The 23,623-nt window shown below is 33.7% G+C and overlaps 1 protein-coding gene across 1 annotated transcript; it reads right to left on the bottom strand.

Annotated features, from left to right (window-relative positions):
* Positions 1 to 18,891: 18,891 nt before the first annotated feature.
* LOC106759411 (ras-related protein RABA5e) lies at positions 18,892 to 22,070 on the bottom strand. The gene is made up of 2 exons (XM_014642569.2): positions 21,594 to 22,070; positions 18,892 to 19,378 (listed from the first exon to the last, which is right to left on the bottom strand). The coding sequence occupies exons 1-2, from the start codon at positions 21,931 to 21,933 to the stop codon at positions 19,071 to 19,073; spliced, it is 648 nt and encodes a 215-aa protein (XP_014498055.1). The 5' UTR covers positions 21,934 to 22,070; the 3' UTR covers positions 18,892 to 19,070.
* Positions 22,071 to 23,623: the final 1,553 nt, after the last annotated feature.

The raw sequence follows: 23,623 nt of genomic DNA, 5'->3' as shown, positions 1-23,623 counted from the left end.
ATTATAAATTTACAATATATAATTATATATAAACATTTTCTTATAAATCAGTCTCAGATCATGACATATTTTAATATCATTTACAAATCTCTTTGGACCCTCTTTTTCGAACATGACCAGAAAATCTAAATTTCAATACAAGTCATGGAAATGTTAAAATGATTGTGCATAACTAAAGCTTTAAACGTTTCATTATTGTTGTTTAACTTGCTTTTTCCTTTTCTTTTATTATTTTATTTGGATGACTGGAATAAAATATATTTAAATAAATAAAGATTCTGGAGCTTATAAAAAAATTAAGTAATTAATAAAGTGAAAGAGATAGGGAGCTAGACCAGACAACCCAGCTTTGGATTGAATGTCTTTCTTCCTTTGAAGACTTTTTTGTTTAATCTTCGTCATGAGATGCAGAACATTGAAAATTATTGAATATATATTATTAATTTTATAATTTTTTATTTTCAACTAGTTAAAAAAATTATCTCTCTCTTTCATATATAAATATATATTGTGTGTGAATATAATAATATCAATCCTTATCATATGTTCTGATAGAACATATTTAGAAGGGAAGAAAAAGTATGGGTTAAGTGAGTTTAAAAACATAACATTGAAAGGGATAGTGGTGGTCACAGTGATAATGACCTTTTCCTGGGGTATATCATAACCATACATTAACCTTTGTTTTTATTTTAATGGAAACCCTATGTTTTGGACATTTTTTATGTAACTAAAACTAAAAAAAATGAATAAAAATATTTTTTCATAACATGTAAGATGTATGATTAATTATCAATTTTTAACATGATAGCACAAAAGTTATCTAAATGAAATAATCATACTTTAATTTAGATTTTAATTATATTAAATAATTTGAGGTTTAATTAAGCTTTAAGTCACTTATAAATTTGAATATTTTTAGTTAAGTTTTTATTAATTTTTCTTTTATTGAATATTCTAAATTTTTATATTTTTTAATTGAGTCTATATTAATTAAATTTTGTTTGTCAATTGAGTAACATGTTATATCTGTGCTTACGTGTTAAAAAATTAAAAAAAAATGTAGGATTTTGTTATTAATTAAATAATAAGTGATTTTAATTGGTTTAAGAGTGTCTATATTAGTTACAAGATTTTATATTTCTTAATACAAAGACAATGACAAACTAATATAATAATCACGTTATTTAGTTAACGAAAAAAATAAAATAAGTTAAATTAAAAAAATATACAATTTTTTAAGTTTCCAATCGATAAAAGAAATTAATAGATACCCAATTAAAAAAACATTGCTATTAACATGAGTTGAAACTCTATCCTTATTGTCCTGGCTTCTCAAATATGTGGATTCATTCTAATTTAATCTATAGTGAAAGATGTTGTAAATATTATATGTAGCAATTTTTTTACTTTTTGTTCTAGGAGCTGCTTTTATTGAAGATATATTTAAAATTGTAAATTTATTTTAATAAAATAAGTAAATAATTGTTAAAAGGTGAAAGTATTTATTAAAATGGCTAGTGACATCATTACATCGTCACTGTTTGGTCACTTTTGTTTGTTTAATATCTAATTGTCGTAACATCAGTATGATTGAGAGAGCATGTTTAGACATGATAGTAACTAATTGACCTTTCAAAATTTCATAATTATAAGAAATAAAAAAAAGGATATAGTATAAAATGTAAACCATAAAATAAAATAGAAAATATGAATGGAAATTATAAATGATGAAATTATACAACTAATATAACTATATAAGAATTTTGTTAAATATAATGAGTCGAGTCAGGAAATATCCGTGTTTAAATAATTTTGTACTGTTACCTATTCGGAAGTGTATTGAATTATGTTTTTTCTTTTTTTTTTCTTAAGATTGGATTGTAGTTTAATTTATTTTGCTAAACTGGTATTCATGTAAGATTTGAAAAAGAAAACTGTTTATTTTGACACGGTTCAGCTTTGGATTCATGAGATTATGTGGTGCATGAGTCAGAGTCTCTGAGACCAATTTCAAAATAATTTCATTAAATTCTAATAATTTAGGGTGCAAATTTGGAGTAAAATAGAATTTTCTTGAACCAAGTTCTTTTAATTATAAGTATTAAAATATAATTTTATTGATATATTATGTTAAATGAAAGTTAAAGGATATGGTATATTTATTTTATATATTTGGAAGACAAACTTTTAGGAATGTTAATATTTATTTGATTAGAACAAGGTAGTTCAATTTCTTTTTTTATTGAGATTGGAATGGTGCAATTATATTAAAACTAAAAATAAAGGACAATATTGTTAAGGTTAGATTACTGATAAATTAAGCGTAACTTATATATAAAATCAGACGTGATTTACGAAAATAACTTGTATAAAATGCGTCAGAGTTATGTTTTATAATAATTTTAAGATAAGGATAGTATGATATTTGGTATATATATATATATATATATATATATATATATATATATATATATATATATATATATATATATATATATATATATATATATATATATGTTTCGGTGGGGTTTAAAGGTCCCTTAAAATATTCTAAGTTGTCTCGAAGATCGGACGAACCTTGAAGATTGGGTGGATTTCTTGAAGGTCGGACGATTATCTTAGTCTTCTTCATACTTCAAGTTGTTTGTTCTCCCTCCTCTTTCTTCAAGTCGGGCGGGTGGGTACCTATCAAAGGCACTCCGACATTCAAGTCAGTAAAAATGGTCGAACGACTATCACAATAAGTGATGCATGTGCAGCGTGGTCCTGAAGTCATACCTGAGACCTTTATTTATACTACTTGTAATGGGCTTTTACCTTTCATGGGCTTGATGACGGGCCAATCACACCTTAACCTTTATTAGGGGCTTTAACGAGCTATTATCATTTATAATCTAACCGTGTGGTCGGCCAGGGTGGTTGGCCTGGTGGTCGGTCGGCCTAAGAAGTCAGCCTGATGGATGGTCGACATGGGTGGTCGGTCTTGGAGGACTGGCCGAGAGGACGGTCATGGGAGGACCGTACGATACCCAACATGAGAGGACTGTACAGTACACAAGCCCCCTAAGCTCGAGCATGATGTTGATTATGTGAAGGGGTTTTGTCCACGCCACTCTTGAGAAAGACGGGTTCTCCGATTGGTTTTTGTCTTTGTGCCTTTGTCGCCCGAGCTGGATAGGCCACTGATTCTGCTTAAGTGACGTCGTGGAGATCTTCGGTGAGGCCGACCGTGATTCTTTTGATGCAAATCGATTGTTACCGATCTTCGGCGAGGCTCGCCGAGATTTCTTTAGTGGAGATCCACGGTCGCTAACCTTCGGTGAGGCCGACAAGGATTTCTTTGGTGAAGATCCACGGTCGTCGACCTTCGGTGAGGCCGACCGAGATTTCTTTGGTGAAGATCCACGGTCGCCGACCTTCGGCGAGGTCGACCGAGATTTTTTTGGTGAAGATCCACGGTCGCAGACCTTCAGTGAGGCTGGTCGGGATTTCTTTGGTGCAGATCCACAGTCGCCGACCTTCGGTGAGGCCGACCAGGATTTCTTTGGTGAAGTTCCACGGTTGCCGACCTTCGATGAGGTCGGACGAGATTCTTTTGGTGAAGATCCCTGGTCGCCAACCTTTGATGAGACCAGACACTTTATGCCAAATTTGGCTAAGTACTTGAAGCTGAATGGTTGAATGGTTGAGGCCGAACACATACTTGTGAGGCCGAACACTCGATGCCGAATTTGGCTACGTACTTGAGGCCGAATGGCCGAACACGTACCTGAGACCGAATGGCCGAATGGTTGAGGCCGAACACATACCTATGAGGGCGAACACTCGATGCCAAATTTGGCTAATTACCTGAGATCGAATGACTGAATGGTCGAGGTTGAACACGTACTTGAGACCGAATGGTCGAATGGTCGAGGTCGAACATGTACTAGTGAGGCCGAATGCTTGATGCCAGATTTGGCTAAGTACCTGAGGCCGAATGGCCGAACAGCTGAGGCCAAATGGTCGAACACTTGAGGCCGAAAGGCCGAATGGTTGAGGCTGAATGGCCGAACGGTTGAGGCTGAAGGGCCGAATGGTGGAGGCAGAATGGCCGAACACTTGATGCCAAATTTCGCTAAGAACCTGTGAGGCCGAATGACCAAGCAGTTGAGGCTGAATGGCCGAGCAATTGAGGCTGAAAGGTCGAATACCTGATGCCAAATTTGGCTAAGTACTTGTGAAGTCGAATGGTCGAGGCTGAACACGTACTAGTGAGGCCGAATGGTTGAGGCCGAATGGCCGAATGGTTGAGGCTGAAGGGCCGAATGGTGGAGGCCGGATGGCCGAACACTTGATGTCAAATTTGGCTAAGAACCTGTGAGGCCAAATGAATGAGCAGTTGAGGCCGAATGGCTAAGCAATTGAGGCTAAAAGGTCGAATACCTGATGCCAAATTTGGCTAAGTACCTGTGAGGCCGAATGGTCGAGGCTGAACACGTACTAGTGAGGCCAAATGCTTGATGCCAGATTTGGCTAAGTACCTGAGGCTGAATGGCTGAACAGTTGAGGCCGAATGAATGAACACTTGAGATCGAAGGGCCGAATGGTTGAGGCCGATTGGCCGAACACTTGATGCCAAATTTGGCTAAGAACCTGCGAGGCTGAATGACCGAGCAGTTGAGGCAGAATGGCCGAACAATTGAGGCTCAAGGGATGAATACCTAATGCCAAATTTGGCGAAGTACTTGTGAGGTCGATGACCGAACAGTTGAGGCCGAATGGCTAAACACTTGAGGCCGAAGGACTGAATTGTTGAGGTTGAATGGTCGAATGGCCGAATCGCCGAAAACTTAATGCCAAATGTGGCTAAGAACCTGTGAGGCCGAATGACTGAGCAATTGAGGCCGAAGGGCCGAATACCTGATGCCAAATTTGGCTAAGTACTTGTAAGGCCGAATGACTGAATAGACGAGGCCGAGTGGATGAGGCCGAAAGGCTGAGTTGACATCCTTTGAGGCACCAGTCACTGGTTCCTTATGGCTATAATGAGTGATACTAGCTTGAGCCCCACAGTGGACGCCAAAATGTTTCGGTGGGGTTTGAGGGTCCTTAAAACATTCCAAGTTGTCTCGAAGATGTTGACAAATTGGCAAGCGTACCAAATCGTACAAGTAATATAAATGGTAAGACCAAGTATCGTTTTCCCAAGAGATTCAAAAGGCTTTCTCATTCACGTGAATTAAAATAATAAGACTTGAAAATAAAGATTAATAAATTGGATTTGAGAACAAAAATATTAACATGCAAAATAAAGGTGATTCAATTGACAAAGGAAAACAATGGATGAATGAATGTTGTTGGGGGTTTACAATTTCATCTAATCCACTCTCTCTTACATACTACCCTTGAATATTAGTTTGATTAATTCAATTGTTATGCGACTTTCTTAGTCTCCCCTTAACCCGATCCCTTGGTGAAAAGGGCCTAATATTAACTACTGGCTTGCTATCCCTAGCCTCCCCTAGTAATTAATACCGTATTATAAACAGAAGTTAGCGCAATTGATCGTCCTACCCCTATCCCTAGGTGGTATTGCAAAATCAAGAAATTACTCACCAGTTCATGTCATTACTGTACGTCCCCATATCAATATAGACAAACTTCAGTTACCGAATGAGTTAAACGATAAAGGCCTTAAGCACAGATGATAACCCAACAATTAACAATCAAAACATATGGAGACCATATAAATAATCAAGAGTTTCAATAAGAGAGAGTATCAAAAGATTACATTGTTTCCCCAACAACAATAGGGTTTAGTTCACCATAGTCATGGTGAATCTAGATGGAAAATGGAAAAAGAATGGAAAAGCAAACCCTAGAAAAGATGAAAAGGAGCCTAAGCATCCAAGAGATCCTCTTCAGAGAGCAAAATTAGGTCTGGCCGTTCTCCCCTGTTAAAAGAATGACTCTGAACTCGCAATAGGGGTATTTATAGGTGAGGAGCACGTCAGCAAACAGGCCCAAGTCCAGCGAGCCACCGTCGGGCGGTTTAAGTGTGCCGCTCGGCGGCAATCGCCACCGCCGGGCGGTTTTCCTCAGGTTCGCCCAGCGTCAAAACAAGCATAAAATTAGCTACAAAACAATGCAAAACAAGCATAAAATTGCTAAAAACAGCTTTTGACTCTCTTCAGACTCATTTATTGAGTTTTGCTTGATTCTAGGCTCATTCCGAGTAGTAAAGGGTGTAATTTGGTCCAAATTGACATATGAAAATAACTGTTTTTCAACCTTCATCAGAAGACCGGACGGACCTTGAAGACTAGGCGAACCTATTGATGGCCGGACGGTTACCTTAGTCTTCTTCATACTTCAAGTTGTTCGTTCTCCCTCCTCCTTCTCTAAGTCGGGCGGGCAGGTACCTGTCAAAGGCACTTCGACGCTTAAGTCAGTAAAATGACCAAACGACTATCACAATAAGTGATGCATGTGGTGTGCATAGTGTGCAGCGTGGTCCCGAAGTCATACCTGAGACCTTTATTTATACTAGTTGTAATGAACTTTTACCTTTCGTGGGTCTGATGACGGTCCAATCAGACCGTATCCTCCATTAGGGGTTTTAATGAGCTATTATCGCTTATAATCTAACCATGTGGTTGGCCAGGGTGGTTGACGTGATGGTCAGTCGGCCTGGGTAGTCGGCCTGATAGATGGTCGGCATGGGTGGTCGGCCTTGAAGGATTGGCTGGGAGGACAGTCATGGAAGGATCGTACGATACCCAACATGAGAGGACCGTACGCTAAAATATATATAAATTTTTTGGAAGTTTTGAATATAACTTAATATTATATTATTTTAAATAAGAAGTTAAGAAAAGTTGTGATAATGTAATAAGAAGTTATGGAGAATCTAATCAGAAACTGAGTGTACTATAAGAATATAAAATAAATAAAAAAATAATTTTAACGTTAGAAAATTTATTTATTGTTAAATAAATGGTGGTTTATATTTTGCAATGGTATTATATATGTAAATAAATTAATTTTATTAGTGGTAATTGGATGTATTATTTTATGAGAAATTGAGGAGTTTAGTAGTATGATTAGGATAATATAACAATGTGTTTGTTTGAAATGGTTGTCATAAAGTTGTTGTTTGGGTGTGATTTTGAACTGTTGTTATATTATTTGGGTATGTTTTCAGGCAGTTGCTTTGTTGTTTGGGTGTGTCCAGATTGTTGTTATGCAGTTTAGGTATGTTGTCGTGTTTGTTTTGGATGTGGTCGTACTATTTGGTTATGTTAACAAGCTTTTTCAATGTTTTTCAAGTTATTTGTGTGATTGTTGTGTTTATGATGTTGTCGAGTTGTTGTGATGCTTGCCTTGGTATGTTGAGACATGCTTGATGTATTGATGATTGGTTCTGCTTTTTGTGGTGGAGTGATGTTGTCTATATAGTGTGAAGCTAAAAGATATGTTGGTTGTTATGTCTTTTTGTCGTACTTCATTAATCCGGGGTTGTACTTTTCCTCTTACGAGATGGTATAAAGGTGGATCTCTTCGTCACTAAGAGGCGGTAGAAGAGATGAGTCTCTTTGCCTATGATGGGCGGTAGAGAGGACTGAGATTCGAGTGTTGCCCTTTCCTCTTTTGAGGAGGTAGAAAAGGATGAATGTCTCGCTTGTAGGGTTCCGACACGTGTTGAGTATACTGTCTGGTGTGAGTAGGATCAGAGTTTTTACTCATAAGTCCTTAAGGAGCAAGGAAGATAGGTTCAAAACTACGGTGGAAGATGACTCAAGTCGCCCTATTTGGTAAACAAGTTTGGTGCGAGAAAGTACGGGAGATGATATACGATTATGGAGATTCTTGGGATTGACATGGTTTGATATACGAGAACATGTGGTTGTAGAAATTATTAGAATTGACATGATTTGATATAAGATGACATATGGTTGTAGAGATTGTTTGGTGTTAGCATGGTTTGTTTATGAAATGAAGGATGGTTTAAAAAATTAATTGACTAGTATAATTTGTCTTTAAATAACTTTAGTTGTCGTTATAGGATCATAGTATTGATTTAATGTTTGAGATAAATATATATCATATTGATATTTTAATATTTATTATGTTAGTTCATCCTCTTTTATTTGTGTTTGTACAACGACCATACAAGAATAATAATGTACTAGTTGATGAGTAAAATGATGAGAATGAAATATTTTTCTTTTTTACTTCAATTAAAATGTAATCTATCGACGAACTCTAATTCATTTAAAAAAAATTCTAAATACAATTTTGAGCTCTAATTACTAAAAATGCAACATATTAAAATATGTTCTGAAAGCAATTAGAGGGTTTTGTTTCACTAGCTATGATGAGCAAACATTTTTTCAATAGACCAAATATTCTGAGTGACATTTTTAAGTGATGAATAATGATAAAACAATCCTGGTGGGTATTATGGACTTCTCCATGAATATTATTTTAAGTGATACCCAACACCTCATTATTGCATAATAAATTGTTCCTTTAATGTAAATTTGACATCTTTAAAGTAATATTTTCCTAATATGATAGTTAGAATGCAATTAGCTAACTTTTGGGTATAATAAGGGAATCCTCCCTTATAAGGTCATCCTTCTATATCCTAGAAATAGATGTTCCTTCACGCCCAACAAGGATAAACGTGAATTTCATGCACAAATCATAAGAAACAGAAACATTTTGTGTTGGGTGGTCATTTTTACTGTGAAAACGAGCAACATCCAATCTCGAGATCATAATGCCCCCTCTCATTATGAAGGTTACATCATCAAATACAATTTGCTTTATTGTTTTACCTTAAAATATGGATATAATGTGTTATTATTCATAATATGTGGTTAATCTTTCCTTCCCTTGATTGACCTAAAAGTTATCCTTCCAATGCAATGATCATTAAAACAATAAAGAAAAAGAAAGATAAAAATTTGCTTTTAAAATAATAATCTCATGATAATTTTTACATTTATTTAATACAGAGTACAAAAATATAATGATTATAAAATATGAACTTTTATATTTTTTTAAGAAAAGAAAAAAAGTAAAAAAAAAATATCAAATGAATATAAAAAATTCATGTACGTCAAAGTATATTTTTTATTTTTAACATAATGTTCTATCATATACGAAAATGTGACCACTTGCTCTTCAAATGTGGAGGCATATTGTCACATTGATCACTATAAATAAGGTATGTTATCAACTCAACCTTACAACATTCATTTTCAAGACCAAACTCAATATTAGTTACAAAGCTAAGGATTGTAAATGTTTTATATTTGGGTACACATTTTGTATTTGTTCTCACATATGAAATTAATCTGTGTCCAACCATGATTTCTTCTTCTAAATCAATATTCAGTTTTTTTCGCTTATCTCAATTATAGTTTACTTGAACAAGCAAAACATTTCCTTAATTTATAACTTTTTTTTTATTATTTATATTACTCCCCAACTCTATATCTATACATACTTAAATTTATATAGATAAAACAAATTAAATTATTTCCATTTTTTTTCAAATTATTACTAGAAAACACCTTTAATTTATATAAAAGAACATAGTAAAACAAAATGTTATTGATTATATTTAAAAGAACACTTTTATATATATATATATATATATATATATATATATGGACTTAGAAAATAAAATATTAAAATTGGTAAATGTTTTAAAATAATGAGACCGATTTTTTTATTTTTAAATAATTGATTAATATAAATAAAATTTTCTAAATTCGTTTCATTACTTTAAACATTGTCTATCTTTCTAAAACTCTTTTTCCTTATTTTCTCTCACTTCTCTCTAAGAGTTGTGACTCTTAAGTCATCTCTTTGATGATCAGGAGGTGTCTAATCAATTACGGTGAAGAGGTCTACATTTCTAATTGATCAATTTCTATTATAAAATAAGTAAGTTTCGACTCATTTTTCCTTTCTCGTTCCTAATCTGTTTTTGGAAGAAGCAATTTTCGTTGCATGTGTAATCTTGCTTCTTCTTCTCATTCTTGGTTAATCTAAATTCTTAAGGACTTTGTCTGCTTCCAATTTGGTTTTTCGTAGGTTCGTTTAGAAATTTCTTACGTTGCAAGTAATCAGTGGGAAGCAATTTATTGTGAGGTAAGGGAAGTTAAAATTGACTTAGATTATGTTTTTCATACTAAAATAGTATCTATGAGAATAATATGATGAATTGGATGCAATTGTGATAATAATATAGTACTTTCTAGGTTTAAATAACGATAGTTGGTAATATGATGTGTATGTAATTTTAATAAGTTGAAATTGATGTTATATGCTGTTATGAATGTGTGTGATGAAGTTGTGTTGTTTTTTTGAAAGTGAATTCAAAGTGGTTGTGATGAGAAATGGTTAAATTCTTGAGTTTTAAGCCTAAAAACGGGGTTTGCTTGTGAGTTTGAGAATTTAGGGATGATGTGAGGAAACTACTATCTAGGTGTTGTCATGAGGTAATTTGATACTTGTTGGAGGTATATTGGGATTGAAATCTGATATGTAATGAAATCACTAGTGCAAAACCAGCGTATAACATCACACGTTTAACATCGAACCACTCAATAGCCAACGTTAAAAATGACCAGTGGCATTTTTGTAAATAAATGAAATTATTAAACGTCGTTTAGAATTGTAATTCGACGTAAAAGAATATAAAACGTCGAATGCCCTAGCGTTACGTTAAAAGGTTAGTGAATTAAAAAAAAATTTGAACGGGAGATTGAAAATTCATTCACTTTATCTTACCGCACATGACCCTTTTCTCTGCTCAAACTTTTTTCGAACGAAGTTTGACGACTATCACATGTAATCTTTCTTTCATTTGATATAAATGTGTGATAATTAACTAATTTAGGTATGATTTTCGTTTGTTTTCACCGATTATTTTCGTGTTCTTGCCCTTCACAGGCGCATTCTACTTTCTCTCTGACTGGTGGCAACACTTTATTCCGATGAACCCAGGTTAGTTTTCGTTTTTGTTTTCTTTTTGAAGAACTTATTTGTTGATAACTTGTTTGTTATTTTTTTGTTGAACTTGTTTGATGTTGTTGTTGTTTGGTTGAACTTGTTTGTTGTTATTGTTTGATGTTTGATTGAACTTATTTGTTGTTTGTTATTGTTCTTTGATTGATCCTATATTACTGTTCATAGTTCATGCTTTATAAAATACCAAAAACTGAAAATTGTTGTTTTTTCTACTTTTCAGGTCTCGTAGAGCTGTAACAAAGGATCACAATTATTAAAAAAAAAAAATTGATTAACGTCATATATTGAAAAAATTCAATGTTATTTAACGTCCTATATTGACAAAATTCGACGTTAAATAACTTCGTATATTGACGAAATTCGACGTTAAATTAACGTCGAATTTTTTATAATCGATGTCAATTTAATATCTCCTAATATAACGTCGTTCTCGAATTCGATGTGAAAGGCAAAAAATATTCGACGTTATAGGTTATTTTTTTACTTGTGAATGGTAGTTCATAGTTGTAGTTTTGAGGTGTTTTTAGTGTAGAAATGAGGTTTTGAGTTGTGAGATTTCGAAACAAGGAGTGTAAACTGTTTTGGGTAATTGGAAGTTTGTTATTATACCTATTAGGACTTGTCTAGGGTGTTAAATGAGAACAAATTGGTTTATAATGGTTAGAATCATCTTGGAGTGAGTTATTAGGTGTTTTTAATTCAAATTGGGTTTTTACAAGGTGGAAACTTGAAGTAGGCAAGTTGTGACTAATTTGGGGTGTTGTAGTGTGCTATATGGTGTGGTTGAACTTGGTTATGCAGTTTGGAAGCTAATATGGGGATTAACAAGAGTAGAATTGAGTTTGGGTAGCTTAGATAGGTGATTTGGGTTTAGAGTAGGCAATTGGAGTTATAATGGTGTTTCTGGGGATTTCTCAATGTTTAGGAGGTCCTAAGAACCATTCAAAGTTGTGGGGTAAGTATGTGAAAGGATCTAAAAAGGGTTAAGTTTTCCTGATAGAGCCCAAAATGGGTGCTGAGCGCCCCATTCCAGGGGTCAGGGCGTTAAGCGCTAGCTTCCCAGTGCTTAGGCACTATCTCACTATTTTAGGGCGCTGAACGCCAATTTCTGGGTGCTTGGGTGCCACTTCATGTGTTCATATGCTTGTTTTAATTATTTTTCCAATGACTTGGTTGGTTGTTTATGATCTTTTAAATTATGATTAGTGTTCCTATATGTTGATATGCAATGTGAAAGTAAAGGGATATATGTGCATGGTTTCAAAGGATTTCAAAGTTGTGAACGTGAGTTCCAAGGTAGAACTCTTGTGTAGTTTCAAGTAACATTAGTCTGAATGCAAGGAGCTCAGTCTTGGGAGTTATCTTAACACTCTAATGGTCATTCATTCTCATATAAAGAGGATTAACATATGTGATGAGACTAGCAGGAGGTTTTACTCTTGGGTGCTTTCAGTATGATCCAAGGCCTAGAGCAAACTAGCCTTGAGAGTATGGTAGGGTGAAACTTATTGACAATGGCTTTGCAAAGCAGTAGGAGCCANCACAAGTGCACGACCCGTCTACCTCAACATTCATTCTAAGTTCGGACATTCCATTCATAGTAATAGTGTCTTGCATAAAGTATTTGATGATTATATTGTGATATGTTTGTCTTATGTACAATGTTAAATGGGTAATATATATTTGTAAACTAGCTTACCTTTTTTGCTTGTTTTTTGTTTGTATGTTTTTGTGGCCTTCTCTCTTTGCTTTGATCATCCGATGGATGTGAGCAAAGGGAGATGCGGTCTCTTTGGAGTAGGCTTTGGACAGAGGAGCTGCGAATGCTTAGTTTTCTTAGACTAACTCTTGTAGATAATTTTGGTTTAGTTACCTTGTATATAAAGTTTTAAATTTATAGTTTTTTTGGATGACTGTAAATAATACTTTATAATCCTTTCTCTAACTGATCTTTTATATTAAATATGTGATGACTATTATATAACTTTATGCTATATTTTGGGATGTTACTTTTTTTGTATCAGAGCAGTTCTTTCCTTAGGAATCCTGTAAGTTATGAGTGTATTATACTTGTGTTGTGTACTCATAGTTCTGTCTAGTTATTATCAATGTTTCGTTGAGTTAGATTGATGACTTTTCTCTATGTGAGCAGAAGATATCACCTAGGCCTCCTCCTCCCCCACCCACAAATCCGGATTCACTGGATCTTATAAGGATGATGGAGTCCTGCATGATGGTGATGGAGCAACATAATGCCTCCCTGGTTTAGTAGAATACAATGGCCTTGCAGTAGTTGGAAGATGCAAAGGTGTCAGTTGAGACATTTAAGAGGCAGTATGTAGAGTTGATGAGTAGTGGCAGAATGACAACTAGGCCTTCTTCTTCTTCCACTCAGTCTTAGGAGTGGAGCCTTGAGAGCTTTCTACAACACTATCCTGTCAAGTTTGATGGCAAAGTTAGTCCAGATGAGGCAGACCAGTGGTTTAGAGACATGGAGAGAATTTATAATGCAAAGAGGTGGCCTAAGGAGAATAGGTTGGCCTACACTGAGTACTTGCTGACTGGTGAGGCTAGCCATTGGTGGAGTAGCATGAGGATGCTTTTGGAGGGTAGTGGTACTCAGATCACATGGGAGTTGTTTAAGAAGAAGTTTTATACCAAGTACTTCTCCGATAGTGTGAGATTTGCTAAGGAAATTGAGTTTCTACAGCTGGTGCAGGAGAGTATGTCAGTTTCTAAGTAAGCTGATCATTTTAAACATCTGATTCGGTTCCACACATTGACCATGGATGAGGAGTGACAATGTAGGAAATTTGAGAATGGCTTAAGGGGTGATATCAAGTTGTTGGTGATTGAGTTGTGTATTAGGGAATTTCCTGCTTTCGTTGAGAGAGCCTGAGTTATTGAGAAGACCAAGAGAGAGGTGAAGAATCAGCAGAGTCAACCATTGAGGGTTGGTGGGTCATCTAGGTCCAGGAGCAGTTTCAGTGGTAGGAGGACACCTAATGGTCATTCATTCTCATATAGAGAGGATTGACACATTTGGTGAGAGTAGCAGGAGGTCTTAGTCTTGGGTGCTTCAAGTATGATCCAGGACCTGGAACAGACTAACCTTGTGAGTATGGTAGGGTGAAACCCATTGACAATGACTTTGCAAAGTAATAGAAGCCACCATAAGTGCACAACCCGTCATACCTCGACATTCATTTTAAGTTCGGACATTCCATTCATAGTAGTGTCTTGCATAAAGTATTTGGTGATTGTGTTATATATATATACATACATATAATTAATTAATTAATTGTTGGTAAACTAGCTTACCCTTTTTGCTTTGTTGTGTTGGTAGGTTTTTGTGGCTTTCTCTCTTTGTTATGATCATCTAGTGGGTGTGAGCAAAGAGAGATGAGGTCTCTTTGTAGCAGGCTTTGGATGGAGTAGCTACAGATGCTTAGTTTGCTTAGACTAGCTCTTGTAGATTGTTTTGGTTTAGTTACCTTGTATATAAAGTTTTAAATTTATAGTTATTTTGGATGATTGTAAACAACAATTTATAATGTTTTCTCACTACTGCAAAAATACCTTTTGACGTTTGTTATTTTCAACATTCAACTTCTAATATAGAATTGACGTCTTATTGGGAGACGTCAATTTAATGTCGGATCCCCTTCCTCGGACATCAATTTTGATGTCGGACCCCTCCTAAATCTACATCCATTTTTTTTCAAAAAAATTAATTTGTTTTTACAATATTACCACACCTGAAATATAGAAAATGATGTACATCACAAAATTTTACATACTATGAGTTTCAAGCAATGGAGATTGGACACTCAATGTCGCCTATCAAACTAATGCACAAAATTGCATCATAAGCCAAAATTAATGAGTGCAAATGAAATTTAATCTGTGCAAATGAAACTTAATTGGTGCAAACTAAATTTAATAGGTGTAAAATAAATTAATTGGAAGAAAATCAATCAAACATACCTTGGAGTAGCATTGTGAATGCGAATGAAAGGAAAACTCAAACGAAAACGCAAAAGAAAGTGAGACTTGCGTTCTGAGTTTTTGGGCCCCCCTCCACCATCGACATCTAATTGCTAAAAAAATTCATTTTGACGCTACTTTTTAGGTATTTTTGCAGCTTATTAACGTTCGGGGAAAGGGATCTGACGTCGAATGTTTGAAAAAATGACCGTTCAATTCTGATTTTGTAACTTCTACCAGAGGATATGACGTCTGGTCTAGGGGAGGCGACATCTGGTTTAGGGTAGGTGACGTCGATGTCATAAAAAAAATAATATTGACATTTAAAATGAGGTATTTTCGTACCTTTTTTATGTTCGTGGAGGGGGAGGCGACATCTAATTCGAGTTAGACGTCGAGAGACCTGTAGTCGACGTTTAAAAGCAATAAAACTGTGACTTTTTATTTTTGTATGCAGACCTTTGACGTCTGACCTTGGGAAACCGACATCTATACCTTATTTAACGTCTGATCCTAGAGGAACTGACGTCTATAATGACGTTTTATTTACAAAACTACCACCGGTCATTTTTTACGTTGAATTTTCTTTCGTTAAATGTTAACGTGTAACGTTAAAAATTATTTCATCACTATTGTCTCTAACTAATATTTTATATTAAATATGTGATGACTATTATATAATTTTATGTTATATTTTGAGATCTTACAAAATAAATAAATAAATATATATACATATATATATATATATATATATATATATATTTATAAATTATTGTTAGAAAGTAGGTTTTAAACTTAAGTTTTAAAAAATTAGTTTATAAAATACTATTGTCACTGATTTATATATTAGTGTGAATATATAATTAAAACAAAAAATTAAATAATTACTGAAATAATTTAATAGTATTTATATACAAAGGTAGATCTCAGAAAAAAAAATGACTCAAGAATAAAAAATTAGTGTTCATAATTGATTATGTAAATAATAGTCAACATCATCACAATATGCATAATGAATTATATAGATTTTACAACATAATCGATAATATGAGTTTTAAAACATGATTATTGTTATATGGTGACCTTTCCCAACCATGCATGATGTCAATCAAACAAAAACCATTGTTACTATTCTCGTCCACATATTTACAAAAATTAAAATTGACAAATTTGAAAATATTTATGGGTTATGGATAAATAGTACTTACTTGGGATGACTAAAAGACTTCAAATATAAAATATCGTCCAAAACAGAATACAGTAAATCTAATAAAGAAGTTGTACAGACAAAATACAACTTTTGTTGTAAATTTGTGAATTAAAGAAATCCTCTTCACTAAGCAAGACTTTAATTTCATAAACGAGGAATGTAAAAAGATGAACCTGTGAGGGGAGAAAACAATTTGTAATTTTACATTGTGTTTGGATAAGGATAATTCATTTATTTGATGGGTTTTAAAATTTTATATTNATTGTGTTTGGATAAGGATAATTCATTTATTTGATGGGTTTTAAAATTTTATATTAGAATGATTTGTTTGTATAAAGTAATTAAAAAAAATTAAAATTTATAAAATTTTGAAAAATCTTTTAAATAAATAAAATAGAAGAATTTTAAATATATATATATATATATATATATATATATATATATATAAAAGAAATTTGAATCTTTTTATTTCATTGAAGAAGGTCGAATAAAGTCGATTTAATAAAGAAAACATAATCAACTTGATTCAGGTTGAATGATCAATCAAGTTGGTCAAGATAAAACGAAGATAGGTTATCACGGATCAAAAATTAAGATGGATTGGTCCAGATCGAAGATTAAAAATAGTAGGCTTAAGTCGAAGGGGAAGATGAGTTAAGAAGGTTGAAATAAGTTGGTCCAAATCAAAGATTGAGATTAGTTGGCTGAATCGAAGGTTGTGATAAATCAACCCAAGCTGAAGATGAAGATGAGTTATCCTAGACTGAAGTTCAAGCTGAGTTGTCCTGAACCTAAGATCGACCTCATTCGACTTAGGTCAAAGATCAAACTCATTTGATTTAGGCCAAAGGTCAGGCTCATTTAGTCTATTCCAAAGGTTGAGTCGACTTGAGCATGAGGTTAAACCCAGTCAACTCATGGTTGAAAGTCAAAACTAGTTGGCTCAAGTCAAAGATTGGGATAAGTTGACTGGACTGAAAGTCTAGGTGAAACGACTAAGGTCAAATGTCGAGATAAGTTGTGTCCTATCAAAGGTCAAATTAAGTCAACTTGAACTAAATGATAACCAAATTCTCCAAATATTTTTAATATAAAATTTTACTTTAAAAGAGAAATTAATTTACTTTATCTAAAAAAATTAAAATATCAAATATTTTAATTACTTCATTTAAACAAAAAATTTAAGAAATAAATATAATTTAATTATAATTAATTCAAATGCAATGTTTTTCAATTTAATGAAATTGTTAAATTTTTTTATCCAAACACAAATAAAGAAAGGGTGGGCAGCACGAGGCTTCACTCTTAGTTGGTTTTCTCATGGAATGGTGAGTTGAGCTATTTTTTTATCTCAAAAAAAAAAATCTCATGTTTCGCAAATTAGATTGTTGGGATGGTGTGGTCTTTAAGGATTTCATATTCTTTATCTTTTGTTGGAGAAGGAGTTGAAACTGAATTTGTTATACATTGATGTGATAAGCTTAAGTAAACCTTGTTGTTCTGTATTGCTCGAAGAAAGGCAACATGCATATGTTAAAACGGAAGCCGATTTCTCACTGTGTTGTGCTGATCATAGACAAATGCTTCAAAAGCTGCAAGGAAACAAGCTCGGGGAAATCTGCTAAGATGGCACCAAATCATAAACCATGTACTCCAATTATCGGCACATCACTCTATAAAGGGTGTAAGTTTTAAGACAACCTCTTTATTACATACAAAACTACTGATCAAACTGCTGAACCAAGGTCAACGAGCTACAACAACCATGGGTACTTGGTTAAAAATGTTACCTAGTCAAAAGAGTGAGAATTAGCCTTGTTTTGAACATGAAGTCGAGGTCAATAGTCTAAACTCTTATGAGATATTCAAGGTTTGAAAGTTATCCTGAAATTCAAGTACATGATTAAACCGATCATTCAAACTATTCGAAAACACTGATGTCAAAATCTGTTCAACATTGACAATTAAGAATTAATAAATACAAAATTACATGCCTCTTTGCTTAAAACCTTAATTTATAAGTTTTTGGATAGACTTTTAATTAATATTAACCTAATCATGATCTAATTTTGAATAATCACATTTTACTTCTAAATTGATAAACATTAAGATTAATGTGAGTTAATTGATGATGACAATTTGTTTGGTGATCGTCAAGTTCACTAATGACTCATTCAACAATCCATAGTTGACTATCTAATATGTGACTCACGTATTAGTCATATAATACAAGACTCAACCAACTCATACAAAAAGTACAAGAACAAAACAATGGTAGTTTTAAGGACAGTGAAGATGCAATTGTGGTTGGATGTGTATTTAAAAAGACCTAAACTAAAAAATTCATAATTTTAGTGTAATGTTTAATTTTATAAACATTTATTAAGTTAATTTAACATCTTAAATAATTCATCTATTTATTCAATAGGACTTTAGTTAAATATGATAAATCTAAAAAAATACCTATAAAAGGAAATAGAGAAGTAATCTTGATGGATGGTTGGATTTTTCATACAAACTCAGTTGGAATTCCAAATTTCCATAGTAATGCTGGGAACTTTTTTTTTCTTAAAAAAAAAGGTATAGGTTATCTGGAGAAACTCAATTGGCATATCCTATAGTTCTTAACAAATACAAAATATATATAAAGATGATTGATATAAGAGTAAATCTCCTTATTTTTTTCTTGTGAGACAGGTACCAAGCAATGCAAATTTGCAGGTTGAAAGAAAAAGGAAAACAAAAATATGGCAGCCATCGTAACATGGGAAAAAGTAAAGAACAAGAATCTACTCTCGCAAGATCCAAAAAAGCACCGAATCCAAGTAAAGATAAAAGCTCATCGAGAACAACAAGAAAGACCTTGCTTTGATCCTGCCCCATTAACCAAGCTTACTCGATTCACAGACAACTCAGCCTTGTAAGAATCAGAATTCAATGTTTTACGGCTGATATTGTTGTATATTTCACGGATAACAATCTCGAAAGCTGTTTGGACATTCGTAGAATCGAGTGCAGATGTCTCCATAAAGAACAGACCCTCTTCTTCTGCAAGATTTTTTCCCTCTTCTGTGCTCACCTCTCTAATATTCTCCAAGTCACATTTGTTTCCCACCAACATTCTTGCTACGGTGCTGTCATTTTGAGCTGCAGGATAATTTAAGCAAGAATCAAATCCTCCGTTACAAAATTTCACCAAAATGAAACCTCTAGTAAGAATTCAAGTGCTTCAAGGCATGTAGCTGATGGAAAATAGTATATAGCAAAGATCACAATGCATGTTCTAGATTGCCTATTTTCCATATGGTTGAGTGACTCCAAAAGGACCTGCAGACTTTATACTCTCGTCTTCCAAAAATACGAGCGCCATCATTTTGGCACTCAAGAATTTTTTCTTCAGTTTAAGGCGTTACTAATATCATCAAATTAGTGACTAATAAATTATGGTTTCATTATATTCCTTTTCTCTGACAGGGCGAAATTTCTGACACTTTTTGTTTTCATAATTGGGGGGAACACACTTCATGACTACATTTTTGAGAATTAAGCTGATGACACTCTGATATTTGGAGGGTGAACTCTCATCGAACTCTATACTACAGTAAAGTTAAACAGTTATAAAACGAAATAACATACTAATTTGATGCTCTGATTTCATATTTCTCCATAATATATCTATATGATATCATAAGATAGGCTTGTTCTTACAATTTCACAAAGGGCAAAATATCGCTGAAAAGTGTGAGAAATAAACATTAGATCACGAAAATAGCTGTTTATTTCAGCAATTTATACAGTAGAGTAAATAATATGCAAAGTTAGCTTTCCATCTTCACGGAATACGAACCTCTGCAGTTGTGATATAAATGTAGGGTTATGCAGTTCCAATTTTATCCGTTTAAAATTTATAAACTAGCCTTTTAGCTTTATAATTTGATGAGTAAAGTATATTTTGGAAGATGAAGATTTGTGTATTTGAAATTTCAACTGCATAGAATCAGATTCATGATCTTTAAAATAAAGTCAAAACTCCGACAACAGACATGATGCCTATCAACTTTTAATCATCACATGCATAATCATATACTACAATAAAACCAAAAAAAGACACGCTAAAATATTTTTTACCACGTTCTTTTGGGAACACTTTGTATAATTAGAAATTTATTAAAATAAATAAATGGGTGACTCTCAGAAACTCAGTCCTTATTTACTGTGTCAAACTCGTAATGTTATCATTCTTAATAAATTTTAATGTATTAGATAATATATTCCAACACTTCTTTTACATAGCATTGATCATATCAGTCCCCAATGCACAAAAATTATAATAGTCGTTCTCAAATATTGAAATTAACCGTGAAATCAGTCCCCAAAGCATTTTTTGGTCAAATTAAGACATAACAGAATCTTCACACTTTGAGGGACGTTGAAAGTAATTTCCATATATAGAAACTACCTAAACCCATCCTGCATATTTTTCGAAATCAATTAGAGTTAACTAAAAATTAAAAAAACTAACAAACCACCAACATGATCTCTCAAATACTACTTTATCCTAAATAGTTCTAAAGTTATAAAACTATATGAGTATCGCTGAGGCTGTTTCAATTAGTGATAAAAAATTCAAATACATTGAAGTATAACGGAATGAAATGAATGGGACAAAGTTTGGGAATTTTACAATTAAAAGAATCAAAGATGTTAACCATTTGGAAAACCAATGAAACAACATAATTTAGCATTTTTTATTCTTACACAATACTCATTTTTAAATATTATTTAAAGAAAATATTCAGTGCTCCATCCATCTCACTTAATTTTTAGTAAACCAACAAATTTTCCCTGCAATTAAAATTTTTATCAACAAATCACTTAATCCAAATAAATGACTTCAACACTTCATATTATCTCATGTTTAATACAAACACTAAAGTCTGTGTTTGAATTATCATTCTAACAATGCTTCAAACTCCTGAAGATGACAGAAGAAAGTCAACAGATTGAGATGAAAGGGACTTCTATGAAACATAAAACCTATACTAAGTAATTCATAAGAATCAGTTGCTTCTTATATACGCTACTCTCTCAAATATTAAGTATAAACGCCTTAAGATGCTGAAAATAGGAATTACGCAATAGAATGAATAATGTCCATATATTTTAGTGAGATTTAAAAACGAAATTGAACAATTTTTCAATATTTGGAGAACCAAGCAGCATAATTCTATTACTTGAACGACACTAGTATAATCACGCTGTTCAGAGAATCATTTAGGAGAAGAAAAAAAAAAAATCAACAAAGACCACATCCAGCATTTCCAATTTCAAATTCCAAAGGAAACAAATAAAAAGCACTCACTAGTGAGCTCTTCGAGCCAACGCTTGATGCCGTCGAAGGTGCCTCTCCTGCTGATATCGTAGACGACTAGCGCTCCAACGGCGCCTCTGTAGTAAGCAGAAGTGACGGCTCGGAAGCGCTCCTGGCCCGCAGTGTCCCAGATCTGCGCCTTGACCTCCTTGCCGTCGATCTCCACCACCTGCGTCTGGAATTCCACCCCAATCGTGGCCTTGGAGTTGCTGTCGAACTCATTCCGCGCGAACCGCGACAGTAGGTTGGACTTGCCGACCGCAGAGTCCCCGATTAGCACGACCTTGAAGAGGTACTCCTCGGCGCCATCGCCGTCGCCATTCTCCGCCATGAGCGAGGGTTGAGCGAGAAAGGGAATGCTTGAGAGTTATTATGTGATGAAAGGAGGAGTGAGTGGGTGTCACGTAGTTGGCGTGAGTGAAGGGAAGATAAAAGGAGAAGAACGTGAAGTGAGTAATGTTGTGAGAATTTTGGCGTGATTGGTGGCGGGGTTTTAGGGATAGTGCTGGAATTTCACTTCACACTTTGTGGGGTTGACCTCTTTACACTGCTTTATTGACTCAGAGATAAATAAATAAGCTTTTAATTAAAGGAAATTTTAAAAAATATTTTCAAACTTTCAAAATTTAAAGTTATCTTTAGGAATATTTTTGTGGACAACTAATAGTATATAATATATAGTTTGTAGATGGGAATGAAACTCAAAAAATATATAGTTGAGTTTTGATGGCTTAAATATAAGAGAAATCCTATTAGTTGGTTCATGTTTTTGCAGCTTTAGAGTTATAGTAAAAGAACTACCTAGTTATATATAATTGTGAAAAAATAGGATCAATATGTAAAAGGTTGATATTTTCATAATTTGTTGAAAAAAAAAAGTGTATAGGTGGGTTGTTTGACAATGTTGTAACTAGTTGCATCCACTTATGAGACTCCTTTAACACCGAATTTGTTACATTGTATGTAAACAACACATTTACTCACTTCCCGATATGCAAAATGGACGTCACAAATCCTCCTCTTTTTATCTTTTATTTCTTTTTCTAACCAATATATATATATATATATATATATATATATATATATATATATATATATATAATTAGGTTAAATATGTTTTTAGTCTTTAAATTTTTAATCAAATTTGTTTTAGTCATTAACGTCTGGCCACGTGTAATTACATCTCTTTTTTCTAAGGATCTCGATATTTTGACACCATATTTTTAACACTCTTTTAACAACGCCACGTGTTAGCATGTCATTGGGTGTGATTTTTTTTTTTAAAAAAAAGTGAAATTGTGACGTCATTTTGGAGGCAAAGCTTTAAAGTTTTTGATTTCAAGTTTGCCCTTGTCCCATATTTCTCTGAAATTAACATTGTCTTTCATCCTGTTTCATCAAATTTGAAAAACTCATTCTTCCCATTTCTGCATTTGAACTTGGGTTTGCTTTCGCCCTTCTGCTGCCTTCACTCTCGCCGTTTTATTGCCTTCGTTTTCGCCTTGGTCGTTGTTGTTGGCTGTTAGCCTTCGTAAGCGGTGTGGGTCTCGCTGTCGTTGCGTCTTTTGGTTCGTGGTGTGTTCGTTTTGCGAAATGACGAGTTCTTCTTCCAGGATAAGCGCGTTAATGGTTTGTGGGTTTTGGAGTTTAGGTTTTCGTATATTCAGTTTTGGTTTTGTGTGTTGTTTTTGATTTAGGGTTTTTAATTTTTGATTTTTGGTTTTTGTATGCAGTTGACAATTCGTCACTCTGTTTCAACCAAGTACATATGTGGTTTGAACAAACGTCTGACAAAGGAGCACCGGTCACTGATTGCTGGCACTCCTTTTGGATGGTTTTTAGATTTTATTGATAATGTTAAAGTTGGTAGGAAAATATTGAGTGAGTTGGTCTTCAAATGGGTAGATTCAAGTAGCGGTTTCTTAATTGGAGAGAAAATTGTTCCTATGAATGAGAAAGAATTTTGTTTAGGGTTGGGGTTGAGTTTAGATGGAAAAGAGATTAATTTAAACGGAGAAATG

This window comes from Vigna radiata, chromosome 4, assembly GCF_000741045.1.
Source record: "Vigna radiata var. radiata cultivar VC1973A chromosome 4, Vradiata_ver6, whole genome shotgun sequence".
NCBI lineage: Eukaryota > Viridiplantae > Streptophyta > Magnoliopsida > Fabales > Fabaceae > Vigna > Vigna radiata.
Note: the sequence above shows the minus strand (reverse complement) of the source record. Positions and strands in the feature narration are given on the sequence as shown.